Source organism: Gobius niger (genome assembly GCF_951799975.1).
Source record: "Gobius niger genome assembly, chromosome: 9".
Taxonomy (NCBI): domain Eukaryota; kingdom Metazoa; phylum Chordata; class Actinopteri; order Gobiiformes; family Gobiidae; genus Gobius; species Gobius niger.
The window spans coordinates 30,435,474-30,459,045 of record NC_136860.1 but is presented as its reverse complement, the minus strand read 5'-3'; the positions used below and the strand labels follow the sequence as shown (position 1 = coordinate 30,459,045).

The window sequence follows — 23,572 nt, the reverse complement described above, 5'->3', positions numbered from 1 at the left end:
AAGAGCGAACAAAAACGTGACAAAAAGCAACAAATAAAGTGACAAAAATGTGATGAAAACACAACAAAAGCGTGTAAAAAAAAGCGATGACAAAGCAACTAAAACATGACAAAAAAAGCAATCAAAAGGAGACGAAAACAAATGAGGTGTTACATTGGCCTATAGACATTGAGAAGCTTTTTGGTCTGGGTAAAGCCGAACTGGAGAAAATGTGCGTAAGAGGTTAATTTATAGAGTTCGGGAAAGTCCACAGTTACCATGGATATCCGCCATCTTTGCAGCTGTTAGCATACATTTCCATAGATTAACATTAGGTAAAAACATTATAAAAAGTGGAGAAAAAAGCCATGGAACAACTCTGTTAGCTGCTGAGTTACTGCTGGTAAAAACATCTAACTCACTGTGAAGTATTTTAACTTTTAAAATCTCCATTAGTTTACAATTGCTGCAAAACCCATAATGCTTAGCGATATGACGTCACATTCCCGAACTCTATACATCCATATTCATAATTCAAATCAAATTGATCAGTAGAAGAAAAAAAACGGCCATCGTTGCTAACATAGCATTAAGCTAACATAGCTTCCTGGTTAGCATTGTCCGTCTTTTAAGTATTTATGGGCTGTTGAACCACTTTGCTTCTCTCCATGTCTCTGAATTTTTATGTAGTAGAAAAATATATTCATAATTCAGTATTTGTTAAAGTAATGATTCATCCCTCTAGCTGCTAACATGACCACAGCCTATACGGGCAATTCCAAAGATGCCATCTGTATCCATAATGAGGTACATGTGGGTGCTTTTGTCCAAGCAACAAATCTACAGGAAACATATTAAGTCATTTCTTACAGTGTTAATGTTTTAGTAGTGTGTATTTTGGCCTCTCAGCTACAGCAAAAGCCGTTTACACTTATCCTCTGTGGATCTTATCAAAATTATTACTGTTTACAAACTATTATTGACTAATATATTATGGCACAGGGGCACAGCAGTGAGAGCAAGAAAGTCCCGGGTTCAATCATGGGTCAGGTGGTGCTTTTTGTCTGGGAAACCAAAACATGCACAGGTCTATTTATCCTTTATTCATACAGGTTTGTACTAGAGCTGGCCGATTTCACCCCCCCCCCCAAAAAAAAAATCTGATTAGAATCGATTTTTTCCCCCGATTTAAAACAAAAATAAATGTTAACTGTAAATATATTTTATAGATATATATATGTATTGTATTTAATTTAGCCAAGTTTTAGCTGAACAAAATCAATAATTGCAGCAATATAGTGCAAAACGTAAACAACAACACCTGTATCTGCAGTGTCTACAGTGACGTTACCTCATTCATTTGTTTTTGTTAAGAAAATACGATATTAGATCATTTTGAAAGTGTCAGTTCAGCATAAATTCTTTTATAAGTCAATTTTTAACATGTGCCTTTGTTGATGTCAATGACCTTTGTAATAAAAGTTGGATGATAAACTGTGATAAACACCAAGACACCACAACAGTGTTTCCTTAACTTTGCAAAACGAGTGAAACAGTGCCCCCAATTTTCCGCTGGTGGCCATTCAGTGTACTGCATCCATTTTTACCATTGAGAATGAATGGGAGAGAGATGGTATTAACCAGATGCAGCGCAAAAGTAGGTCAGACTCTGGCGGTGGGCCCCACTTTGGGCACCACTGCTCTAAGCAGATGGCAGAGAGCAAAAACAAAACAAAACCAAACATTTAAAAAAAAAAAAAAATAAAAAAAATGTTTTTTTGAAAATATGAATCGATTTGACCTACCAAACTCAATTTTCATATCGAATCGATTTTTTTCCCAGCTCTAGTTTGTACCTTGACACTCAATAGGCTAATCCTCCAGCTGAGTAAGTATAGCATACCTTACTGTACCTGTAAATTGTGCATGTGTGGTTTTCAACAACATGAGAACAATATATCACATGCGTCAGGCCGGATTGCATGGTACGGATTTGTGATCAGTCATTTAAAACCAAAGGCTTGCAAATTCTCGACTTGCGTCTGATTATTTTTGATGATAAATTTACATCGCAATCGCCCAAACAGACTTCATCCAATTAATGAAATGGGCCCATTCTAAAATATGACTGAATTCTCGCTGCAGTTTATCAGCAAAGCAAATACAAGGCTCCTTTCTGCAAAAACGCTTAGCAGTGGGAAAAACCGGCGCGGTCTCTCATATACTGTAATTGCGTCTGCGTTAAATAAAAGTCTATTATGCTTAATAGAGCGGGGGATCAAGTTAGGAGTGTGAGAATGCGATACAAGCAATGATTTTTTTGGGGAGAACTAATATGTTTTTCCACCAACCGAGGAGCAGAAAATGTCTACTTTAGTGTTCCCACATTTCTTCAACCCTCATTGTGCGATTAGTCAAATATGTGCGTCTATGTTATTTAAATTACATACGGGCTGCCTTTGTAATGCCGTAGATTATCAGATGTGAAATGTTGTCATTAAGTTGGAGGCAGTGAAGGGGCTGCCAGCAGAGCAAGTCTCCTGCGATTGGCTGCTTTGGCGCACCATATATTTCAGTGGATTTATAGTCGCCCAGAGCTGGCATTAATAATGGAGACTGGAGAAAATATGGCCTTTCTTTTTTTGTACAATAGACGGCAGGCGCAAAACAAATCCCTGTCTTGCCTTCCTTGGCTCATTATGCATCTTTTTTGTGTAGGCGCTTTGATGTATAATTGTAAAGAATGCGCATTTGAACAGACAAATCAATCAAGTAAAGCAGTGTTTTCCCTTGGCACGGGGGAAAGAGAGGGGTCCTTGATTTCAGATTAAAAAGGGAGGTGAAATAGAACAGTGTGTATGTCAAAAGAAAGCAATAGAAATGTTATTTTGAGGTAAGTGTTTGGTTGTGTCAAGTCCCATAGCCCCTTCACCTCAGTGCTGCACTATATTCCCCAAACTCCGGGAAAAATAGATTTCTGTATTAAGAAATTCAATCACAGCACGAAGGTTCTGGGTTCGACCACTAAAACTAATCTGGCGTGGCGTGTTTACAGGCATCCCATGTATGTTAATTAATTTGCACTGTCTCAACCAAATAAAGAAACCAAAAATATGTGAAGATTCTGGACAGCAGGATCGGATGAACTAAGTAACTCACGCCCCTAGAGGCCATAAGCGTCACTGCAGGTGTTGTAGCATGTTACGTTTTTTTACTCATTAATTGTCCGTGAGAGTAAATACTACGCTGACAGAAAAGACAAAGCGAGAGAGGGATATTGTGCATCCAATTACACAATGGAGATCACTTATTTCACTCAAACTTGGCTGTAAATATTGTTGAAGTGGTGCTAGCCCGCAGTTAGCTTTGCCCGTTAGCCTGCTCGCTTCTTCTTCGTGGTTCTGATTACGCCTCGGACCCGGTGCAGGGAAAGTTGCAATAGTGGTTTTCTGGCCAGCAGTGTTAATTTTGTCAACATATTTTAATTTAGTTTTAGTCTTAGTCTTTTGACTAAAATGTAATTTAATTTTAGTCGAGATTTAGTCGAAAAAATCTTTTCAATTTTAGTCTAGTTTTAGTCGACTAAAATCGCATGTCAATTTAGTCGACTAAATTTAAGACTAATTTAGTCGACTTTACATTCATAATATTCGTGATAATCATATTTAATCTGGTTCCTCGACTTCATGGAGCTGCTCCACATGAGCAAAGCTCAGAGCTGATCCTTTGGCAGAGAATTTACATGATCTGAGGCTCTTTCAGACGGTCAATAGAAGTTTGGATGATTTTAGTCTCTCCCTTTCATTTTTATTTAGTCTTATTTTAGTCGACTAAAATATCTGGACATTTTAGTCAGAGTTTTAGTCTCATGAGAAACGTTTAATTTAGTTTCAGTCCAATTTTAGTCGTCAAAAATATCACTTTGACTAAAATTAAAACTAAATATCATTTTGGTGCTTTTTTTTGTCACGTTTTTATTATGTTTTTTGCTGCTGTTTTTGTAACCGGTTTGTTGCTTTTTCACCACTTTTTTGTTGCTTTTTCTTTGTTGCTTCTAATCAATGTTTTGTCGCCTGTTTTGTGGTGTTTTTGTTGCTTTTTTGTAACCGTTTTGTCACTCTTTTGATGCGTTATCATCCTCATTTAAAATTAAGACTAAATATTTTAGTCGACGAAATTAACACTGCTGGCCAGAGACACGAGGGGAGATGAAAGAACCCCCAATCATCCCATTAACACTTGTATTACCCCCAGAGGGACTACGAAAAGGATTTAATAAGGTAAACAAGTTACTTAGTTCTCCTTTAAAAATAAAAATCACAATTGCTCCTTTAGTCTCCCAGAAACATCAAATCAGATATTTCACTACAATCTTCAAGCCCTAAAATAAACATATATATCATAATTATTTACTTAATTATGAATATATACAGTACTAGCCAGCTGTGTTGAATCTATCATAACCCCCACCTGAACCAAGCATATTTTCTCCAGTTTGGCTTCAACCAAATCTAAACAGCATCAAAATAGTGACAAAAACGAGGAAGAAAACGCGACAAAGATGTGAGAAAAAAAGCAACAAAAGAGCAACAGAAAATGTGTTGTGCGGCAAAGCAACAAAAAGGTGACAAAATCGTGGCAAAAATCGACAAATAAGTGACAAAAGGTGAAAAAAGCAATGAGAAAACCCACAAAAACAAGAGGAAAAAGGCAACAAAAAAATGACAGAAACATGTCAAAAAAAGAGGCGAACCCATGACAAAAACGCATTCAAAATATAACATAAACATGGCGACAAGTTCCCATCACTTTTGTAGGTCTTAGCTTTCAAAATGAGACATTACACTGTTGCTCTCCAGTTGAGAAGCTTTAAGATTTTTGTTTTAATGCTGAACTGGAGAAAATGTGCTCGGTTCGGGCGGGGATTAAGGGCTTGATGAAGAAAATGGTCTGGATGATCGTACAGTTTATTATGTCCAGTTCATAGACCTCACTATCACTGGTCTCCTCCAACTCTTATTAATATTGTCTAATTGACCCATAGTGTCCATAGATGCTCACTCCTTTCTACATAATTGCCAACCCCCTTGAGGCACCGAGGGCACTTCGATTACGGACGAAAGGCCACGGGGTAAGTTAAGGGACCCACTGAAGAGCAAACAATGATATTTTTTTTTGTCCCTCAATGCCATAGTTAATAGAAATAATGACATTGGGGGGGAAAAGTGCTGCGTGGATGAAGTAGTAGTTGAAAAACAGTTTTAAATGGAGCACAAACAAGGCTCTTAACCCTGGCGGTTATAACAAAAGCAGCACTCATCCACAAGGTTTAAAGCAGACCCCATTGAAACTCATTGGGGTTCGATCCCCCGCTCGCACAGCCATAAAGAGCCCAAGGTAGTCCGGCTATTTCTGCTTTTTATAATGGCAGGAACCACGTGCGCTGTTTGGAGGTCGCAGTGGGAGGCATGTAATGCAGGACTGAGGAAAATGCTTTGGAAAAAAAGGTTTTGTCGGGCCCAGCGTGATTATGAAGTGACATACAATAAGCCTCATGTACATGTCGGTGGTCGGGACTTTATGTGGTGGGTTTTATGGCGGTGACAGGAAAGGACAGTGTGTTAAACAGTAGGAACCAGGCGCATGTGAAATCCAATTACATGCTTTTAAGGACACACGCTGAGATATGGAAAATCTATATTGCCATCAATAGAAGTTTGCTATTACAACGCACAATAGAATACAATACAATGAGACACGTGACTTCAAATTTACTTGAGTTGAGGGAAGCACTGCAAGCAAAACTCAATTCTTTTACATTTTCAGATTGAAGGCCAGTTTTCTCTCAAATTATATAAACCTTCACCTGGAAACAATATGGCACTGATTCAACGTTTCGCCATTGATTTATATGGAAAATTGTATCATCAAGGGTCATCTTCACAAAATGCATTTTTCTCACATTGTGGCGACAACATCTCTACTTTAGAAGCACTTTAGAAGTTTTGTCCTTAAGAATAACTTGAAGGACTTTTTGTTCAGGGATTTTTAAATAACTAATTCTTAGACAGATTTATTGAGTTTTCAAACAAAACAAAAAAAAGGTAAAATTTGAATTTTCTCAAAATTTTCCCCCAGAAATGACTTGCTTATTACAAACACTAAACAAACCCCCCTCGATAAGAACTTATTTTGCAACATATAATATTCGCATTAACATGTCAACCTTAAGATTTATGCGTTGGCTCTGGACACTATAGGCAACCTGTCAAGAGCTACATACAAAAGCTTGGAAAATTAGTGGCAATTGCAGCTACATGTGAATAATTCATAGACACGCAGCAAAACAACTCAGTTATTCTTGAAATTAACAAAAATCAAGACAATGAACACAACATAAACCTGCACTGTTTTAACAATCACATCAAAATTTGATTTGCTCCCATCTCTCCAGGAAATGTTCACCTTCAGGACCTGGAGGCGTGTGGGTCGGATCACAGCTGACCCTTCTCTGGACACGGACTATTCACCCCTCTCCCCTCAGGCAGGAGGGTACAGTCTATCCCATAGATCCCGTCACTTAAACAGTTTTTCCCTTCCGCCATCAGACTCATGAACAAAACCAAAACCCAATAGCTTAGTTACAAACTCATGGATGTAATTTTTTATGTAATCACTGTATACACCTACACATCTGTAAATACAATCCCGCTGTTATTCTATGTCAATTTGTTGTCATCTATAATATTCTTTACGCATGCCCCAATCGCCTTATAGTTAAAAGTTTTATAGCTTATTTTTATCTAAATTCTGTGTTATATGTTTTATATTGCACGTCTGCACTGCTGTTCTCAAACAATGGCAATAAAAACTATTCTTATTCTGAATTATTCAGACAGCACAATGTACTTTGTAAATCTCTCTTTCTATAAAACCTCCTTGCCCTGTTGTTCTAACCTTTAAAAAACATCTTCTCAAATGCATGTGATTCTTGTGTCAGTTTAGCCGCTCGTATTTCAGTCTTTTCCCAAATGTTCGTGCTCCCGGAGATTTTGAAATGGATTTTAAAACTGAAATTGCAAATCTAATCACATTTGCAATCATATTTAACAAAATCACGGAGTCAAACATAATCACATTGGCTTGTCGTCTGAACTTATCAAAATCACATCACTTACCTAACCTTGTTTTCCTTTAATTTTCAGTCTTTTTTTTACGGTTGCATTTATTACTAAGGCAGTTCTGAGACACCATCCCATCGAAGCCACCTCATTTCACCTTCTCCTCTGTATGACGATACTCTGAGAATTGCCCCCGTTTGTGCCCATTTCCCGCAGGATGGGAGCACTGTTCATTGTTAGTCATGGGTCTCAGCGGGTGATGGTCATGACTAATGTAACCGCACACACAGATACAGTGGCAGCAAATTGTGTTACGAAGATGAAACCCCCTCTGTCTCGGCCCCAGTGTTGAGAATAGATCGGTTTGTGCAGGGTTAGAGATTTGGGAGAAAGATACTGGGGTCAACTAAAGGACAATTATTATTATTACACGGGGGATTTTGCAGTGTGTACAGTGGTAATGAAGCAAAAACATAGAGGCTTTGTATAAAACCAAAGGGAGAGAGAGGGAAAGCAGACCTGCAAAAGAAATCAGTGGCCACACCTCACAGTCATGACCCAAATCAATATGGCATATTTCAGGGAGAAATGCTCCTTTGAGGAAGTTGCAGAAGTTACAGAGCACTTCCAATGTGTTTTAAAGGTCTATAACACTTTTTGTTGCTGTAGAGTTCATTTTGCCACCACAGAGTATGTTGTAAACCCAGCAAAACAAAAATTTCATTGAGCGATGGAAGATAGTATAATCTAAACTAGGGTTTATACAGACAAGTAAAATGCATGCTTTATAATCCTTTAATGTAACTTCCTACTTTTCTTTTTCTCTAACCATTTGGGAGACATCAACATTAATATTTTAAAAACTGTTATCTGCTCAATCTAAACCAGTCCAAAGCTGAACTAAACCAGCATGAACCAGTCCAGCCAGCCCTGATCTAAACCTGGTCAACACCAATCCAAACCTCCTCTTAACCAGGTCAAAACCTGTCAAAACCAGCATGAGCCAGTCCATACCAGGTCTAAACCGGTCTGAACTTGATCTAAATCAGTCCAAACCTGCTCTAAACCAGTCAAAATCTGTCAAAACCAGCATGAACAAGTCCAAACCAGGTCTAAACCGTTCCAAACCAGGTCTAAACCGGTCCAAATATGTCAAAACCAGCATGAACCAGTCCAAACCAGGTCTAAACCGGTCCAAACCAGGTCTAAACCAGCATGAACCAGTCCAAACCAGGTCTAAACCGGTCCATACCAGGTCTAAACCAGCATGAACCAGTCCAAACCAGGTCTAAACCGGTCCAAACTTTATATAAACCAGTCCAAACCTGCTCTAAAACCAGTACAAACCTGTCAAAACCAGCATGAACCAGTCCAAACCTACAAAGTCCAAATACTACATTTCCCATACTTACAATAAATGGACACCATATCACTTATTTAGCCCACTGCGAGTTAAAACTGCTCTGAGATAAAGAGCAGAACAGAATAGTCTCCGTGTACCGTCGGTATCAAAGCGATGGCCTCGCCGCTTTAGAAACGTGACATACACGTGCGCTCCCCCCGTCGCATCCCCCTCCCCGATATGCTGGACTGACTCGGGCATAAGATCTAAACTCTATGCAGTTATCGTGTAAAAATCTTTAATTAGCCACATCATTGTATAGGCCGGATGGTTCTGGGCGTGGGAAAAAAGTACCGGCTTATAGTCCGAAAATTACGGTACAAGACCGTCATTTAGGTATTTCCGATGAACTTAGACAGTACAAATTGTTATGCAATGTCATAATTTCCCAATACATTTAGATTAAATGCCAGTTTCAATCCACTGTGAATGTTTTTAATGATATTTAAGGCCTTGATTTTGGCGCAATTCTTTTAATGACTTAATGCTTTTTAATGCCCCGTGGAAACCCTTTAAATTAGTGTAATTTATTTTCCCTCCGTGCTTCACTTTGCTACCGCTCAAAGCTGTACAACAGTGGTAGGCAACATCAGGCCCGGGGGCCAAATTCAGCCCTCCAGCACAGAACCTCTGGCCCCCAAGATGATTTTGAGAAATATTAATATGCAAATAAGAGATTAAACACCTCTTAAAGTACTTTTAAAATGCGAGAAATAGTGTCAGTATTTTAAAAATGTCCTGTCAGAACATCCCGCTTGGTCAGAATGATAAACAGTGATTCTCTACTCGTGGGTTGGGACCGAAAAGTGTGTCACGGAGCCATTTTCAGTGGGTCACGAGTCTATAGGGAACCTTTATTCAATAATTTCCATCTGAAACGGCATGGAAACACTAACTGTGTCTGTTAAAATAAATGTATTGGGTTGTTTTGATCATAATTTCAGTCTTAAAGGGATATCTACTGCTTGTTCAACGAAAACTTGCATGGAAACTGCAATATTTTATATAATATATGACAAATTAGAATTACTTTGGCTTGTCATCCGAGGGTAATGGTGGGTCCGAAAGCCTGCCACTTTATACCACTGATATAAAACATTGGCATTTGCAGAAAATAGTTCTTTACTTTAGGCTACGGTTTAAACTGTTCCAAACCACGTCTAAATCGGTCCAAACCTGTCAAAACCAGCATGAACCAGTCCAAACCAGGTCTAAACCAGTCCAAACCAGGTCTAAACCGGTCCAAACCAGGTCTAAACCGGTCCAAACCTGTCAAAACCAGCATGAAACAGTCCAAACCAGGTCTAAACCGGTCCAAACCAGGTCTAAACCGGTCCAAACCAGCTCTAAACCAGGTCTAAACCGGTCCAAACCAGGTCTAAACCAGTCCAAACCAGGTCTAAACCGGTCCAAACCAGGTCTAAACCGGTCTAAACCTGTCAAAACCAGCATGAAACAGTCCAAACCAGGTCTAAACCGGTCCAAACCTGTCAAAACCAGCATGAAACAGTCCAAACCTTATCTAAACCGGTCCAAACCTTATCTAAACCGGTCCAAACCTTATCTAAACCAGTCCAAACCTGCTCTAAAACCAGTCCAAACCTGTCAAAACCAGCATGAACCAGTCCAAACCAGAACTACACTGGTCTAAACCGGTCCAAACCTGATCTAAACCTGTCCAAAATACAATGTTGAGGTTCGGCCCTTGGGTGTTTTGATGAAAATCGGTCTCCACGACACAAACTTGCCTAAACCCCTGCTGTACAAGGATGTGAAACAATTAATTTGCTTGAACAATTTGGACATGCAGGAGGATTGTAAGAGCAAGCAACGAGTTTGGGCCAAAACTAAATCAGCAGGGGTAACTTCAGCAACACATTTAAAGTAGCCTCGCTTAAATTAGAGCCAAGAAACAACCACAAACTTCTGCTGACTTTAATGTGTTCATTAAATGTGTTATCAGCGGTTTGTTGACCTCGCTCTCCTCTCTGCGCTCTGTCCATCCTGTGTTTCCTGCAGCTGTCTTTTACCGCGCCTTTAAATGTACAGCTACTTGTTCCAGAGACAGTTTAATCCTTAAAAATACAAATGAATTGCATCTTCCGTTGAGGTCTTAATATAAATTCTCCCCCTAGCTTGAGGCAGACTAAATACCACTTTAATATACTCTAGTTGTGACTAATGTCCCGTTTTGCTGAAACAATACAACATTTTTACACACCTCCGTTGCAATAAAGCACATGACGTCATTAAGTGGTCTAATAGCAGCAATAAAGACTAAAAAAAGGCTGGTTATGGGAATTGTGACTAGGATTTTCCGTTTGTTTCTATTGTTCACGACACAATGCTTTGCCCAGTCTCAGGACGACACTGGGAAAAATTCTGGACCTGCTTCAGACTCACGCAGCCTTGAGCCAAACGAGAAGCAATCCCAAAAGAACGACTGAAATAATGGCGTATAAAAAGAGCAGCGTTAGCACTGAGATCAACAGGAAACGGACGCATTTGTAGAGATGAGCTCAAGGTGAAATGACACAGTTTGGCGAATCCTCCGTCTCCGCAGGCGCCGCCGTCCTGTAATTGTGTGTAAATGTGTCTGTAAAGTTATGAGTTACGTGACCATCGAGATCTGTAAGGATTTGTTTGGATTGTCATAATTACCGTGACAGTTGTATATATACACCTACAAGAACTGCAGCACTGAAATTTTAGGCTGCACAATATATTGCAAAAAATATCGTATCGCGATATTAGGTGATGCAATATCCGTATCGCAAGAAGTCACATATATATCGCAACATCACTAAAGTCTTCATCTGACTGAGACTGACATGTTTTTGCAAGTTCAGACAAAAACAGACCTTAAAAATGTGTATAAGTCCAGTTTCAGTGAAACATTTCCTAATTTAGTTGACGTTTTGATTGTGTTTTTGTAATTACATCTTGAAATGGTTCAGTGAAATATCGCAATAATATCGTTATATCATACAGCTGTGCAATATTGCATATCACAAGTTCAATATCTTGCAGCCCTACTAAAATTCCTACTTTCCTACCCATTTCACGATTATATGGCAATTCTAGGCTTTTTTTTAATGAACAAAAAACAGAAATAAGTGACATTTTTGTAAAGGTTGCTGTTTTAACTTCCTCAACATAGGGTGTGACTTAAGAAGAGGAAATTATTGAATTATTTATATTAGGGCTGTGTGCCAGTCCCAGTTTCCTCCTTGGAATATGGATTTCTCCTCCTTTCTGTAACTTATTGAGAACTAAAACATGTTTTTTCTTCAGCAAATTTAATTAGAAGTTCGCCGTATTAAGTCACGAAAATTCTGCGATAAACAACATTATTGAAGACCTTTTAATGCCACAGAAACCAACTCAAAAGCCTGAAAATGTTTGAAAAGTAAAATATCCCACTATAAACATGAAATACAACCTACTTAGGATAAACAGCAAATACATGCACAGACAATACATTTTAATTCCAAAAATGTATAGTTTAACTGCCATTTATTGAACAATGAGTCAAAATAGTAATTATAATAACAGCCCTATTAATACTGACAACAAGCATTAGCCAATTAAAAGCAATATGTTGATTTCCAAATGTCATATTTACACAGGCTCTTTTGTAAATACCAGTTTACTAGGGCTATGGGAAAGGCCAAAACCTTATTTCATTCCCCAATATATTTTCCCATTTCCGTGAGTGATTTAAGTTCTAACCTGGGCCACAGTAAATCAGTCTGCTAATGACGGCAACACGGTGGCAATGTTTTCTCCCATTACTTTAAAAAAGTCATTGTTTTCTTTTCTTTCTCTCCTTCAGTATTTATGCGACTTGACAAGACCTGTGAACTTTGGCATTATTTACTCGGCCACTAATGACCTGAGTCGTTTAAACAGCTTCAGGGAGCGTCTTGAGAAAACCCAAACAAATAATGGCTTCCTAAACGCGAGCGGACGAGGCTGCAGGTCGGAGCGGTTCAGCTGTGGACAGAGAAGTCGGGAGTGAAGAGAAATGCGGACGCGAGCAGACAGTGTTTATTTGTCGTTTAACAAGGAACATCACAACGCCCTTGAGCAAAGCACTTAGTTTCCCACTGACGCACTGACAGCGGCCGGTCAACAGGAGCGAGCAAAGGAGCAGGAGGAAAAAAGGCAGCTCGCAGACGTGATGGGTGCTTTCGATTGCAAAATCCTACATAGGGTGCAGTGTTTTACATGTAAAAAGGAGACTGATGATGCAATTATGTTGAGACAATGACAAGAGGAGATCATTACCAGCTTATAATGGAGTTAGGCCCCTTATTTGTCAGGAGTGGCCACAACAAACCTGTCGCAGGGTCATTTTGACCCCCCGCCTGAACTAAGCGCATTCTCTCCATTTCAGCTTTATCCAAATCTAAAAGCTTCTTGACTGGAGATCACAGCCTATAAGCAAAGCCAGCCTCATTTGACCTACAAAACTGATAGTGACTTTTTTTTGCTGGATTGTTGCTGCGTTTTCAAAAGCCCTTTTGTTGGGTTTTTCAAGCTTTACATCATGTTATTATGTCATTCCCTCATTAAAAACATGCCTGGAGTGTTGCCTTGGCACATTCACGCATTTTTGAGTAATCTGTAAAAACTCTGATGGCAGCCATTTTAGGGATAGGTTTGCCTGAGTCCTCCTAGGAACGCCCCCACCTCCTGGAGACGCCTCCGAGCTTTCGTCACCAGCCGAGTAACCAACCACTGCTCCTCAGCAGAACCCCCTCCCCACTGATGCCACAGACAGCGTGTGGAGGGGGCGTGTCGGAAAGGCTCAGAGGTTCTTAAAGAGACAGAGGCCTATTTCAAGACATTTTGAGAGAGCAATTTTATACAAGGCAGTTATTCTAATTTATTGCATTTACAGACCAACAGAAGGTTTCGTCATCATTGTAGTGTTATAGACTGGTGCTATGTGATTGAAAAAAGCATAATACCCCCTCTTTAATGCCAGTTTGAGCTGATTTTAATGCTTTTTTATGACTTTTAAGGCCTTCATTTTGAGTGATGATCAACACCAGTAAAATGTCCAGTGTTAAACAGTGCCAGCGATGCTCCTCCATACAACACAGCCTTGTAAAGTGACTGAGGTGCTAAAACCATGACATGTCTTCGGGCACTGTTTCTCTCCAACAGCCTCCGATTAAGCGTTAAGCCTTTTTATCAAGTAACACAATGCTATTAGGGACTTAATAGCCAAGTGTAAAAACGAGCGCACATTTAAGCAAGACAAATTCCTCTCATTATAATTAAATCTTATTATAAAAGCCGTGTCACGCCGCCCACCACAACAATTGGCTTGTATTTTCTCTCTGAAATGTTTTTTCGCGCGGCACCCTGTTGATACGGCTCTCCTTTCCTTAGGGAGAAAGTCTGTTGTTGTTTGCTAAAATACAAACTCACACACACACGCGCACACATCCACCCACACACACGTACAGCACTCACTCGGAAACTAACTTGTGGCTTTTGTTGCTTGATAATTGTTTTTAAGCTAACATAATTCTGCTAGCGGAGACAGCTAACCCATAACCATGAATCAATGAAATGGTAATGGAAGTCGCGGAGGAACAAAGCACACTGAAAGTCGCCGCGTTGCACACTTACACGAGCAAATCTCTCCCCTCCTCTCCTCTCGCACCGCATGTCCATAAATCTTATTCCAATTTTTTTTTTTTTCCTTTCCCCCCCCCCTTCCTCTACCTCAAATCCGAGCTTATGTGCCCATTTGTTCTACTTCGCACGGGCGTTTGAATTTTTTTTACTCGGATAAAAATGTCTCACGGAGAAAGCAAACAAACCAATAAACGGTGGAATTGAGTTACCGCGGCAACCTTCATTTCTCTCAACCCCCCCCCCCCCTCCCCCAACTCCAAACTAGTCAGGTGAGTAATTAATAAATGCATCATCGCTAATGAGATAGCCTTGTTAGCCGCTAGGGCTGCAGCTACCGGGCCTGTTTTTTCTTCTTTTTTTTTTTCTTTCTTCCTTTCACCCCGTCCCCATTTTTTACCCGTGTTGCTTCAAACTTCATTTCCACCTCTGAAGCATGCTAATTGCTCTGCCCCGCTGCCTTATAAACATCAACAAAGTTTTCTCATTTGGAGGTGCACAGCGGTGTAATGCGCGGTCATTGATCGTACGGGGGGGAAAGCGGAGTGCCCCCGGCCGCTAACAAACTGATTTTTTTTTTTTTTTTAGATGAGAGTCAACGTGGAGCGGGCGCAGCTTCGGTGAAATGAGAGTTTAGTTAAGATGTATGGAAGGTTAAAAGCAAAGATATTTGGTTATTAAGGATGACTAATGATGCGTTTTAATGGGACTGGTTTTGCGTTAATGAACTGAAGTTTGAAGATGTCGCGAGCTTTGATGAAGCGCAGGGGGCCGCGACAACTCTGTGAGATCCATCAAAAGGAACGGAAAAGGCACCGATGTTTACCCTGATCATTATTTGTAAGGGATTAGCCTCCCCCAAACCAGGCTTAATCTGTTGGCCTCAAGTTCTTTCCAAATGATCAAAATGATGCATGTGTTTTTGTGTGCAGTCACCACTTTTGGAGTGTGTGACAGAGGAGACGGTAAACTTCGTGCCAGTTTTTGTTTCATATGGATAGGCCAAGTGATAATATATTGATGGTATATTAGTACTGAACCAGCCATTTCCACAGCTGAAAGGCAAATCCCACCATATCATTCTTAATCGTCCGCCTCAGTTTTACACTCTAGGCTCTTCAGAAAGTTGCAACGTCACTTGAACGTAACCTATTTACCAGACACCAGATTTTTATTTTGCGTGACTGAGGGCACGCACAAAGACTAGACAGGTACGCATCAACTAATACCAGGAGTAGTTCGAAATCCGCGCAGTAATCTTCACTTTACTGCGCAGTAATCTTCACTTTACTGCGCAGTAATCTTCACTTTACTGCGCAGTAATCTTCACTTTACTGTGCGGATGCCAAACTACTCCTGGTATTATTACGCCTTACAATATAGTTCCCCCTTTTATCCGCTTAGAAAATCCACATTGTTTAATTTTGTGTAATTATACTTTGTAGTGTAACACTTCACGTAACCATATTTAAATAGGGAAAACGTGGAAGAGCTTGGTAGCTTCTATCTTGACCTGGTTTGGAGCTATAGTGGAGAGGGGGAGAAGCTAAATGCTAAATTACGTGATTGAAGGCACGGGGGTAGACCAGACAGGTCCTATAGAACTCGTCAAAGCTAAGGTAAGAACATATCTCAGTATGTAAAAACAGTATTATAAACAGTATAAACCTATTCCTTTAAGGGTGTCCCATTTTTGAATATGCATTATCATCTATGAATGAATGAGTAAATGTTTTGACTGTATACTGTATATTCATAATAAACTCAACTGAACTAACCACTAAATATGACAGAAACTGAACTTGAACACACATTTTTGTTTTGGGCTGTGCTACCAAAATATGTAAACCTCAATCAGGTGGAAGACCTCAGTGATTCTAGGATAAACGCTTGACCAAAAACATAAAGTCGGCACCGAGATTTAACGAACTGTTCTGATCTGGTGTTGCTGCAGTTGGCCAAGTCTAGGTTCAGCGACATGATGAGCCCAAAGAATGAGATCAGCCGGACATCCTGAATGACCAGGTTATTCTATCAATTGATTATTTCGTCCCTGAGGGCACTGGCATGTTCCAAGATGACAATGCCAGGATTGATCAGTGGTTCAGGGAGCATGAGACATCATTTTCACTCATGGATTGACCGCCCCAGAGTCCAAATCTTAACCCCACTGAGAATCTTTGGGATGTGCTGGAGAAGGCTTTGCACAGTAATCACAGTCTCCCATCATGAATACAACATCTTGGCGAAAAATGAATGCACAATCAATGACACTGGATCTTTAGACACTGCAGAAGCTGACACAGTGCGTTGTAATCTAAGCTAAAGTCTAAAGTTCTTGATCGGGCGGCTTATATTGCGGCTTCTTGCAAAAATGTACATCGGGGTCACCGAATTCTGCTATAACAATATCTCAGCGATGTCGTGAGGAAATCCTACTGCAAAGATAAATAATGCAGGCTAAACTACAATTAAGTCCGCCCCTTTAAGTACACATCGATTAACAAAATGAAGCGCATGTAGGAAAAGCACGCGACGACACTCTATTACATCTTCTCCGCTCCCACAAGTCTGAAAAACAAATCCATTAGTACTTTTTAGCCGAGCCAAAACGAGGACTTAGCGGCAATTGGTCACACTTAAGTGAATACCCAGCTATGTTCAACTAAGCTGAATATGCTGATTCCAAGCAATAAACCTATCCATTTGTCATAGCAGATTAATTCTAGCTCCATCGTGGAAACTCATTTTGCCCGCTTGAATGAGTTTTTTTTCATCCCCCTTAAAATCCAATGAACATTTAAATGTCAGGGGGTACGAGAAAAAGGCAAGGTTATGGCATATTCACAAGAGGATTTTTTATTTTATTTTCAAGGATAAAAAGGCCATCAAGAAGCACTCAAAGTTAGCAGTGCCAATTATAAACTGTTTGTATTAAAGAAAATGGAGTAAAGAACAGGTATCGGGCAGCAGAGGTTTGTTCAAGTCACCGGGAACGCGTTAAACGAGCGTACCGGCAATAATAAAGTGAAGTGACTTGAGACGAATAAAGCACCACTGAGCAACCAAGGCAACAGAGGCATAAATAGAAGTAGTCAGTAAAAAACAAAGCAATTACAGGTAGAGACTTGTAATAGCGAGGGAGAAGGTTACCGCAGTTTTAATATAGAGATTGCATATTTCCAAAGGTGTAGTTAATTACTGTATGTTGAAATTAGAGGGTTGGAAAGGATAGGAAACAGATTTGAAAACACACAGGACTATATCTCATAAAGGTGCTAGAACTGTAGATATACATGAACAAAGAAATGATGAAGAAATGAAAAAGATTCAAATAAAAGTGGTACTGGTCAGATGTCAATAGGCCCGGGGCTGAGAGTTGTCATAAGCCCCTATTGCGCTTTTGAGATAAAAAAAAAAGAGGCCTGCGACACACATGATTGATTATGCCAGAATGAAGATATTTGTTTTGATATTGTTTAACCTCTTACCACCCGCCTTAACTGAGCGCAATTTCTCCAGTTCACAGCCTATGGGCCAGTGTAATGCCTCTTTGAAAGCTAAGACCTACAAAATGGATCTAAACTGATCTTTTCCTTTGTGTTGTTGCCGTGTTGACTTTTTTTGTTGAGTTTTTGTCATTTTTTTAATTGAATGTTTGTAATTTTTTTGTTGAATTTTTGTCACTTTTTTATTGATTTTTTTGTCACTTTTTTGTAGAATTTTTGTCATTTTTTATTGAATTTTTGTCACTTTTTTATTGATTTTTTTGTCACTTTTTTGTAGAATTTTTGTCATTTTTTATTGAATTTTTGTCACTTTTTTGTTGAATTTATGTCACTTTTTTGTTGAATTTATGTCACTTTTTTGTTGAATTTTTGTCACCTTTTTTGTTGAATTTTTGTCACTTTTTTGTTGAATTTTTGTCACTTTTTTGTTGAATTTATGTCACTTTTTTGTTGAATTTTTGTCACTTTTTTGTTGAATTTTTGTCACTTTTTTGTTGAATTTTTGTCACTTTTTTGTTGAATTTTTGTCAGTTTTTTGTTGAATTTTTGTCACTTTTTTGTTGAATTTTTGTCACTTTTTTCTTTAATTTATGTCACTTTTTTGGTGAATTTTTGACGTTTTTTTCAAGAAGCTTTTAGGGTAAAGCCAAACTGGAGAAAATGTGCTTGATTCAGGTGGGAGTTAAGAGGTTAATAAATATGAATAGGCTATAGCCCGAACAAAAAGATGAAACAACAGTTAGTCAAGACTAAAACCAAACAAATCAGGCACACCATGAGCTTCCTCTCAGTGCAGAATTCACTGTCATCGTCAGTAAAACCATTTCTGGATATTACACTTAATAAAAGCACTTAAAGGGACAATACAGAGTTTAAAATGTTAAAATTAACTATTTTCCCATATGCACGTTTCATTCCTGTGTACAGCTCTGAGTGGTGGCAAAGTGAAGCAGGGGGAGCAATAAATTGCACAAATTTAGGTTCTACTTCTATCTTTCATCGCTCAATAAACATTTGGGTGAAGACAATGCAACAAGATCTGTTTTTACTGTGTTTACAACACACTCTGTGATTGCAAATACACATAAACTTTACAACAAAAAGTCAGCTTTAAAGGGGCTAGATGCAAGTTGGCCATTTTATACTCGCTACTGCCACCTCAGGTCATACGTGTAACTGCACCTTCTATATAAAGCTCGTGCATGACGGCACTTTGGACCCGACAACAACTTTTTGAGTGACAGTGCAGGATTTTAGAGAACAGGTCTGACCTCATTCTACACATTAGGACATTGCTGGAACATGTAGGGGGAGGAAAATACTTCATTTTAACATCTTTAAACTCCGTATAGTCCCTTTAATACCAGGTATGGACCTATAAAGAATAAAACAAAGATGTTCTCCCTGTGTCTGCGTAGGTTTCCTCCGGGTGCTCCGGTTTCCCCTACCACTAAAAATATGTATAATAGGTTCCCTTCTGGGGCAAGGACTCCCATGGAAATTAGATCCGTCATTTCAGTGGGACTTTCATGGTTAAATAAAGGACAAATAACTCTTCATTTCACACTGAAGATTTGGAGTAAGGGACATGGCAAGGGAAGAAAAGTGATTTTTACAAAGTAGTTTGAGCTGGAAACAGGTGCCTAGTGGCCCCTCTTACTCTGTATGGGCTTCATTTGTCTTTTGTTGCCATGGTGTGACATCAAGTATCAACAACGGAGAGATAAAACATCAGGTATGATAAATATACTGCATGTCTAATCAATCGAACTTTGTGCCGACGTTTAGCTACAAAACATGTAGCTTCTTCACAGGCTGGGTCTGAATGGGTCCCACATCAACACACACAATGGGCCATTAAACATGGAAGAGCACAGGTGTATGAAAATCCCATATTTTGCATAATAACCCCTCTGTGAAAAATATCTATGGCATATTAGTAACATACAGAGCAATACCAGCCTGGCTCCTCCTATATTAGTCATAGGAAACACGACTTAATAGACTCCTCAGGCACCTCTCTGATTATTTCCACCATTTGATCACCTAAGTGGACCTGTCAGGCTGAGTCTGCCGTTTGTGTGAGTTGAAAAACAGTGTGTGCGGTTTGACGAGCGAGTAAAACCTGTACTTATGAGCCGTGGATGAAGTGCGGATGAGACCTGCTCCCATCGGCTCAATGCCCACAGGAGCGATTCACGTCAGAGAGACCACTGCACTGACAGGCAACGAGTCTGATCACAGACAAGTGGTAAAGACGAGAGGTAAAGACGGATAATAAAGATACTTCAGTACCGGCAATGTGTTATTTTCAGTGCTGAAGAAAATAGCAGTGAGGTTCTAATTACTATCAGTCAACTTAGTGTCTACATTCAGTACAAAAATGTTTACTAAAAGATGTAAAAGAAATAGTGACGACTCTAAGGGTATGTACAGTAGCATGCGCTTTAATCTAGGGGACACTGATAGGTAATGTATGAAATATTAAAATAAACCCCACATACCCATCCTTTGATTGTGAGGCACCTGGGAGGGGGGGTTATTACGTAACTAGACACTCAAATACTCCCTATGTGTGATTTTGATAGAGAAGTAAATGCTGATCAAAAAGTTGTGAAAAGTAATGATCTAGACATTTCCTATATATTATAGCGTTTATTTTCGTTTTTTTTTTTTAGTCCAAGTGGTGTTGTGCAGCTGTAGAGCCGACACTTCTCTCTCGCCATGGAAAGATCGAAACTGTTGAGATTTTAACGTTTCTCTGGGTTTTTAAATGGTTATAATCGGTCCAAGGACGGCTGAGAAACATCCTGTTAAAGTCTTCAAGCCGAGAACCAGGCTGTTTATATGCCCACGCAATAAAAAAACGATCGATCTGAGGCAACACGCAGTGTTTCAAAACGTGTCAACAATGTTGTCGTTGAATTTGCCTCTTCTCATAACGTTAGTGTCTGTCCAGAGAAGATAGAGGAGGAGAAAGGAGGAAAGAGGAGGTAATCAGAAAGGAGAGTGTTTCATAAAAACATCTCAGTTTCTAGAAAGATTCTATGGCTTATATTTCTCACGTAGAATCAAACTGTTTTAACCTACAGAGAGCTTAGAGTCTCCCCTTTCAAACGAGCCATAGCTACAACCTTGAACAGGGGTAGGCAATGTCAGGCCCGGGGGCCAAATTCGGCCCTCCAGCATAAAACCTTTGGCCCCCAAGAGAATTTTGAAGAAACATTTATTCAGACCAAATATGTGATAATGACTCTAAAATGTGGAAAATACTGTCAATATTTTCACATTTCCCAGCAAAACACGCCATTAGGTCATATATTATGTGCAAAACTTATATTTGTAGAAAAAAGGTGCTTTACTTTGAGTTTTGGGCCCTTGGTGTTTTGGCATTGAAGAAAATCGGCCCTCCATGACACAAACTTGCCTACCCCTGACCTATAATATGCTGTGGTGCTACAAATATTATGAAAAATGGTCTGGATTGTTGGCACTCTAGAGCTAAATCCCCAAAACAGCGCGGCACTCAATGTGTTAAAAGTGTTTTCACAGATGTGTAGGTCGTTTTTTTTCCTATAGCTCATGACACTGGAAAATCCTGCTCAAATGTAACCATGCCATCTGTCGCAAACACACACACACAGTTAAACGCAGTAATGCTCCATCACTGCACCAGGACATGTGTAATCCAATAAGAAAGAAGACACGCTCATTACAGGCCAGCAGAGAATGGTATGTTGGTCACTTTTCCGTGGATGCAGCGGTTCTAAGTATTTGGTGCTCTTACCCTGTGTGGGTCGTTGTCATGGCCTCTCCGCCTTTGGTCTGGTTCTTCATACGGCGGCACGACCCCCTCTCTGCGCGCCTGCTGGTACTCCCTCCTGAGCTGCTGGATCCTGTCCACGCCGCTGTAGAGGCAAAATCACAGAAATATTTGAAGAGTGCATACATTTAGCTAAAATAGAGACGTTGGCATGTAAGACAGGTAATAAGGTGAAATCTTTATAAGAGCCGTGAAAGGTGGAGCAAGATGAGCAGAAACTGTCAGCTCCAGCTCCAACTCTTTTCTGGCTCTAACAAACCCTGATTGTTCTGCTTGTTTCCTGCAGATTTCTCTGTCTGTTTGGTTTGTAAACATAACTTTGACAATGAGTGTGTTTACATTACACTCGCGTTTCCAGTTATGATTGGGAGTTTTTAATATTCCGGTCTTTGAACATATAAATGCAGTTTTCTGATTATAGAAATCTGCAAATAGCAGTTTTGTAGTAATGAGAAACCTGTTTTTTCCGGCTGGGATTTTTCCAACAGTAACCGAGATATAACAAAAGTGTGAGAGTGTACCAGACCACAAATTAAGTTCCCTCACGAGAAAAATAAACTTTGAATTGAATTGGATTGAACAGCATGTATACACAACCTCCCATTTCTTGCACATGCGCCGTTAATCGTAAAGAAACATGGCGGCTATTAGGCTGAAGAGCTCCTATTTCTGGAGCCAAGAGGAGTTTTTTGTTTTAACCATGAAAGAACTAAAAGTAGTAAATATTTAAATCAAAAGATGTATTGTAATGTGGATTTATGTAAAACTGTGGCAGATTGTTTGGTGAACAATACAAACAATACAAAGACGCTATCAGTGAACTTCATCAGCTCCACTCTCTCCCTCCAGTCCCGGCTTTAACCTTCCCCCTTTGATCCCTGATCCACGATGGGAAAGACAGACCCAGGACGAGTAGAAGTAACGCATTGCCCACCATCTGCCTCCGCTGCCGTAGCTCAGGATGTAGTGAGTGAGCGAAACAATTGGCGTAAAGTGGGCCCGAAATAAGGCACTGCGGTAAAAACATGATGCTTTTAATATTTTCTCCGCATTGTGTTCAAAAATATAATTTATGCTCCTGCACAGATGCCTCGATACAAGATTACTTGATCATGTAAACATGGGATTAGAGTTTCCCCATTTCTCAGTTACACATAAACATCAAATCTCAAAAACTGCCATAACCGGATTATAGCTAGTAACCGGAATACTCGAGCGCATGTAAACACACTCAATGCTGTTGAAGCATCAAGTCTGTATCCCTTATAGAGTATATTTAGTTTAACATGCAGTTTGCACTTATAATTAAGAAGTTACAGGAACATACTTTTTGCAACCTGGTGGGCTGCTGTTTGTAACCCTTTGTCCGTTCATATCCACGAGGTTAAATGTTAGTTATCTAAATCATGTTTTGTTTAAAGTTTACAGATGCAGCTGAACTTGACAACAACATTTAGCTCTAATGAGCTGAAGAGATGTTCTCATTACCGGACCAGAACACAATGAGCTACAGCAGAAAAATAATCAATCTATGCTAATACAAGCCGTAATTAGCTAATGAAGCTACCAGAGGGAAAACAGCAGTTACAAAACTGACACTAAACTGAACACAAAGATGTTTTTTGGGCTTGTTAGCTCGTCCTGGGTCACACTGTGCCCTGGCACACACACTGATGAGAAAAAACACATACAATTTAAAAATTACTAAACTTTTACCCACAATTTTCACTATTTTACCATTAAACCTGGGCAGTGGATTGAACAGGGATTGTTTTAATACATTATTGCATTATGAGGATGTGTAATGTTAAACAAATGTATATTTTAACAAGTAAAATCCGAAATTTAACGTTCACACTAACTGAGGTGGAAACAATAATACTATTAAATATGGATTCTTCTTCCAATGAATCTTTCCTGTCTGAGAAGCAAATATATGACGCATCCCTCTGCATCTGTGTAAATGATATACATGTTTACAGGCCCACCCACTCATAATGGAAATATAGGGACTCATCTCATGCACACGTCTAATGTATGTGCGTCATCGACACTGCCATGCGTGTGATCAAAATGATATGAAAAA

At 39.5% G+C, this 23,572-nt stretch overlaps 1 protein-coding gene across 1 annotated transcript in view; it reads right to left on the bottom strand.

Annotated features, from left to right (window-relative positions):
* The window catches only part of LOC306967602 (partitioning defective 3 homolog B-like), a 388,088-nt gene that overhangs the window by 98,200 nt on the left and 266,316 nt on the right, over positions 1-23,572 (bottom strand). Inside the window, exon 21 of the mRNA XM_079562684.1 lies at positions 21,451-21,571. Within this exon, the coding sequence (XP_079418810.1) occupies positions 21,451-21,571 (121 nt within the window). The remainder of the gene's footprint in view (positions 1-21,450; positions 21,572-23,572) is intronic.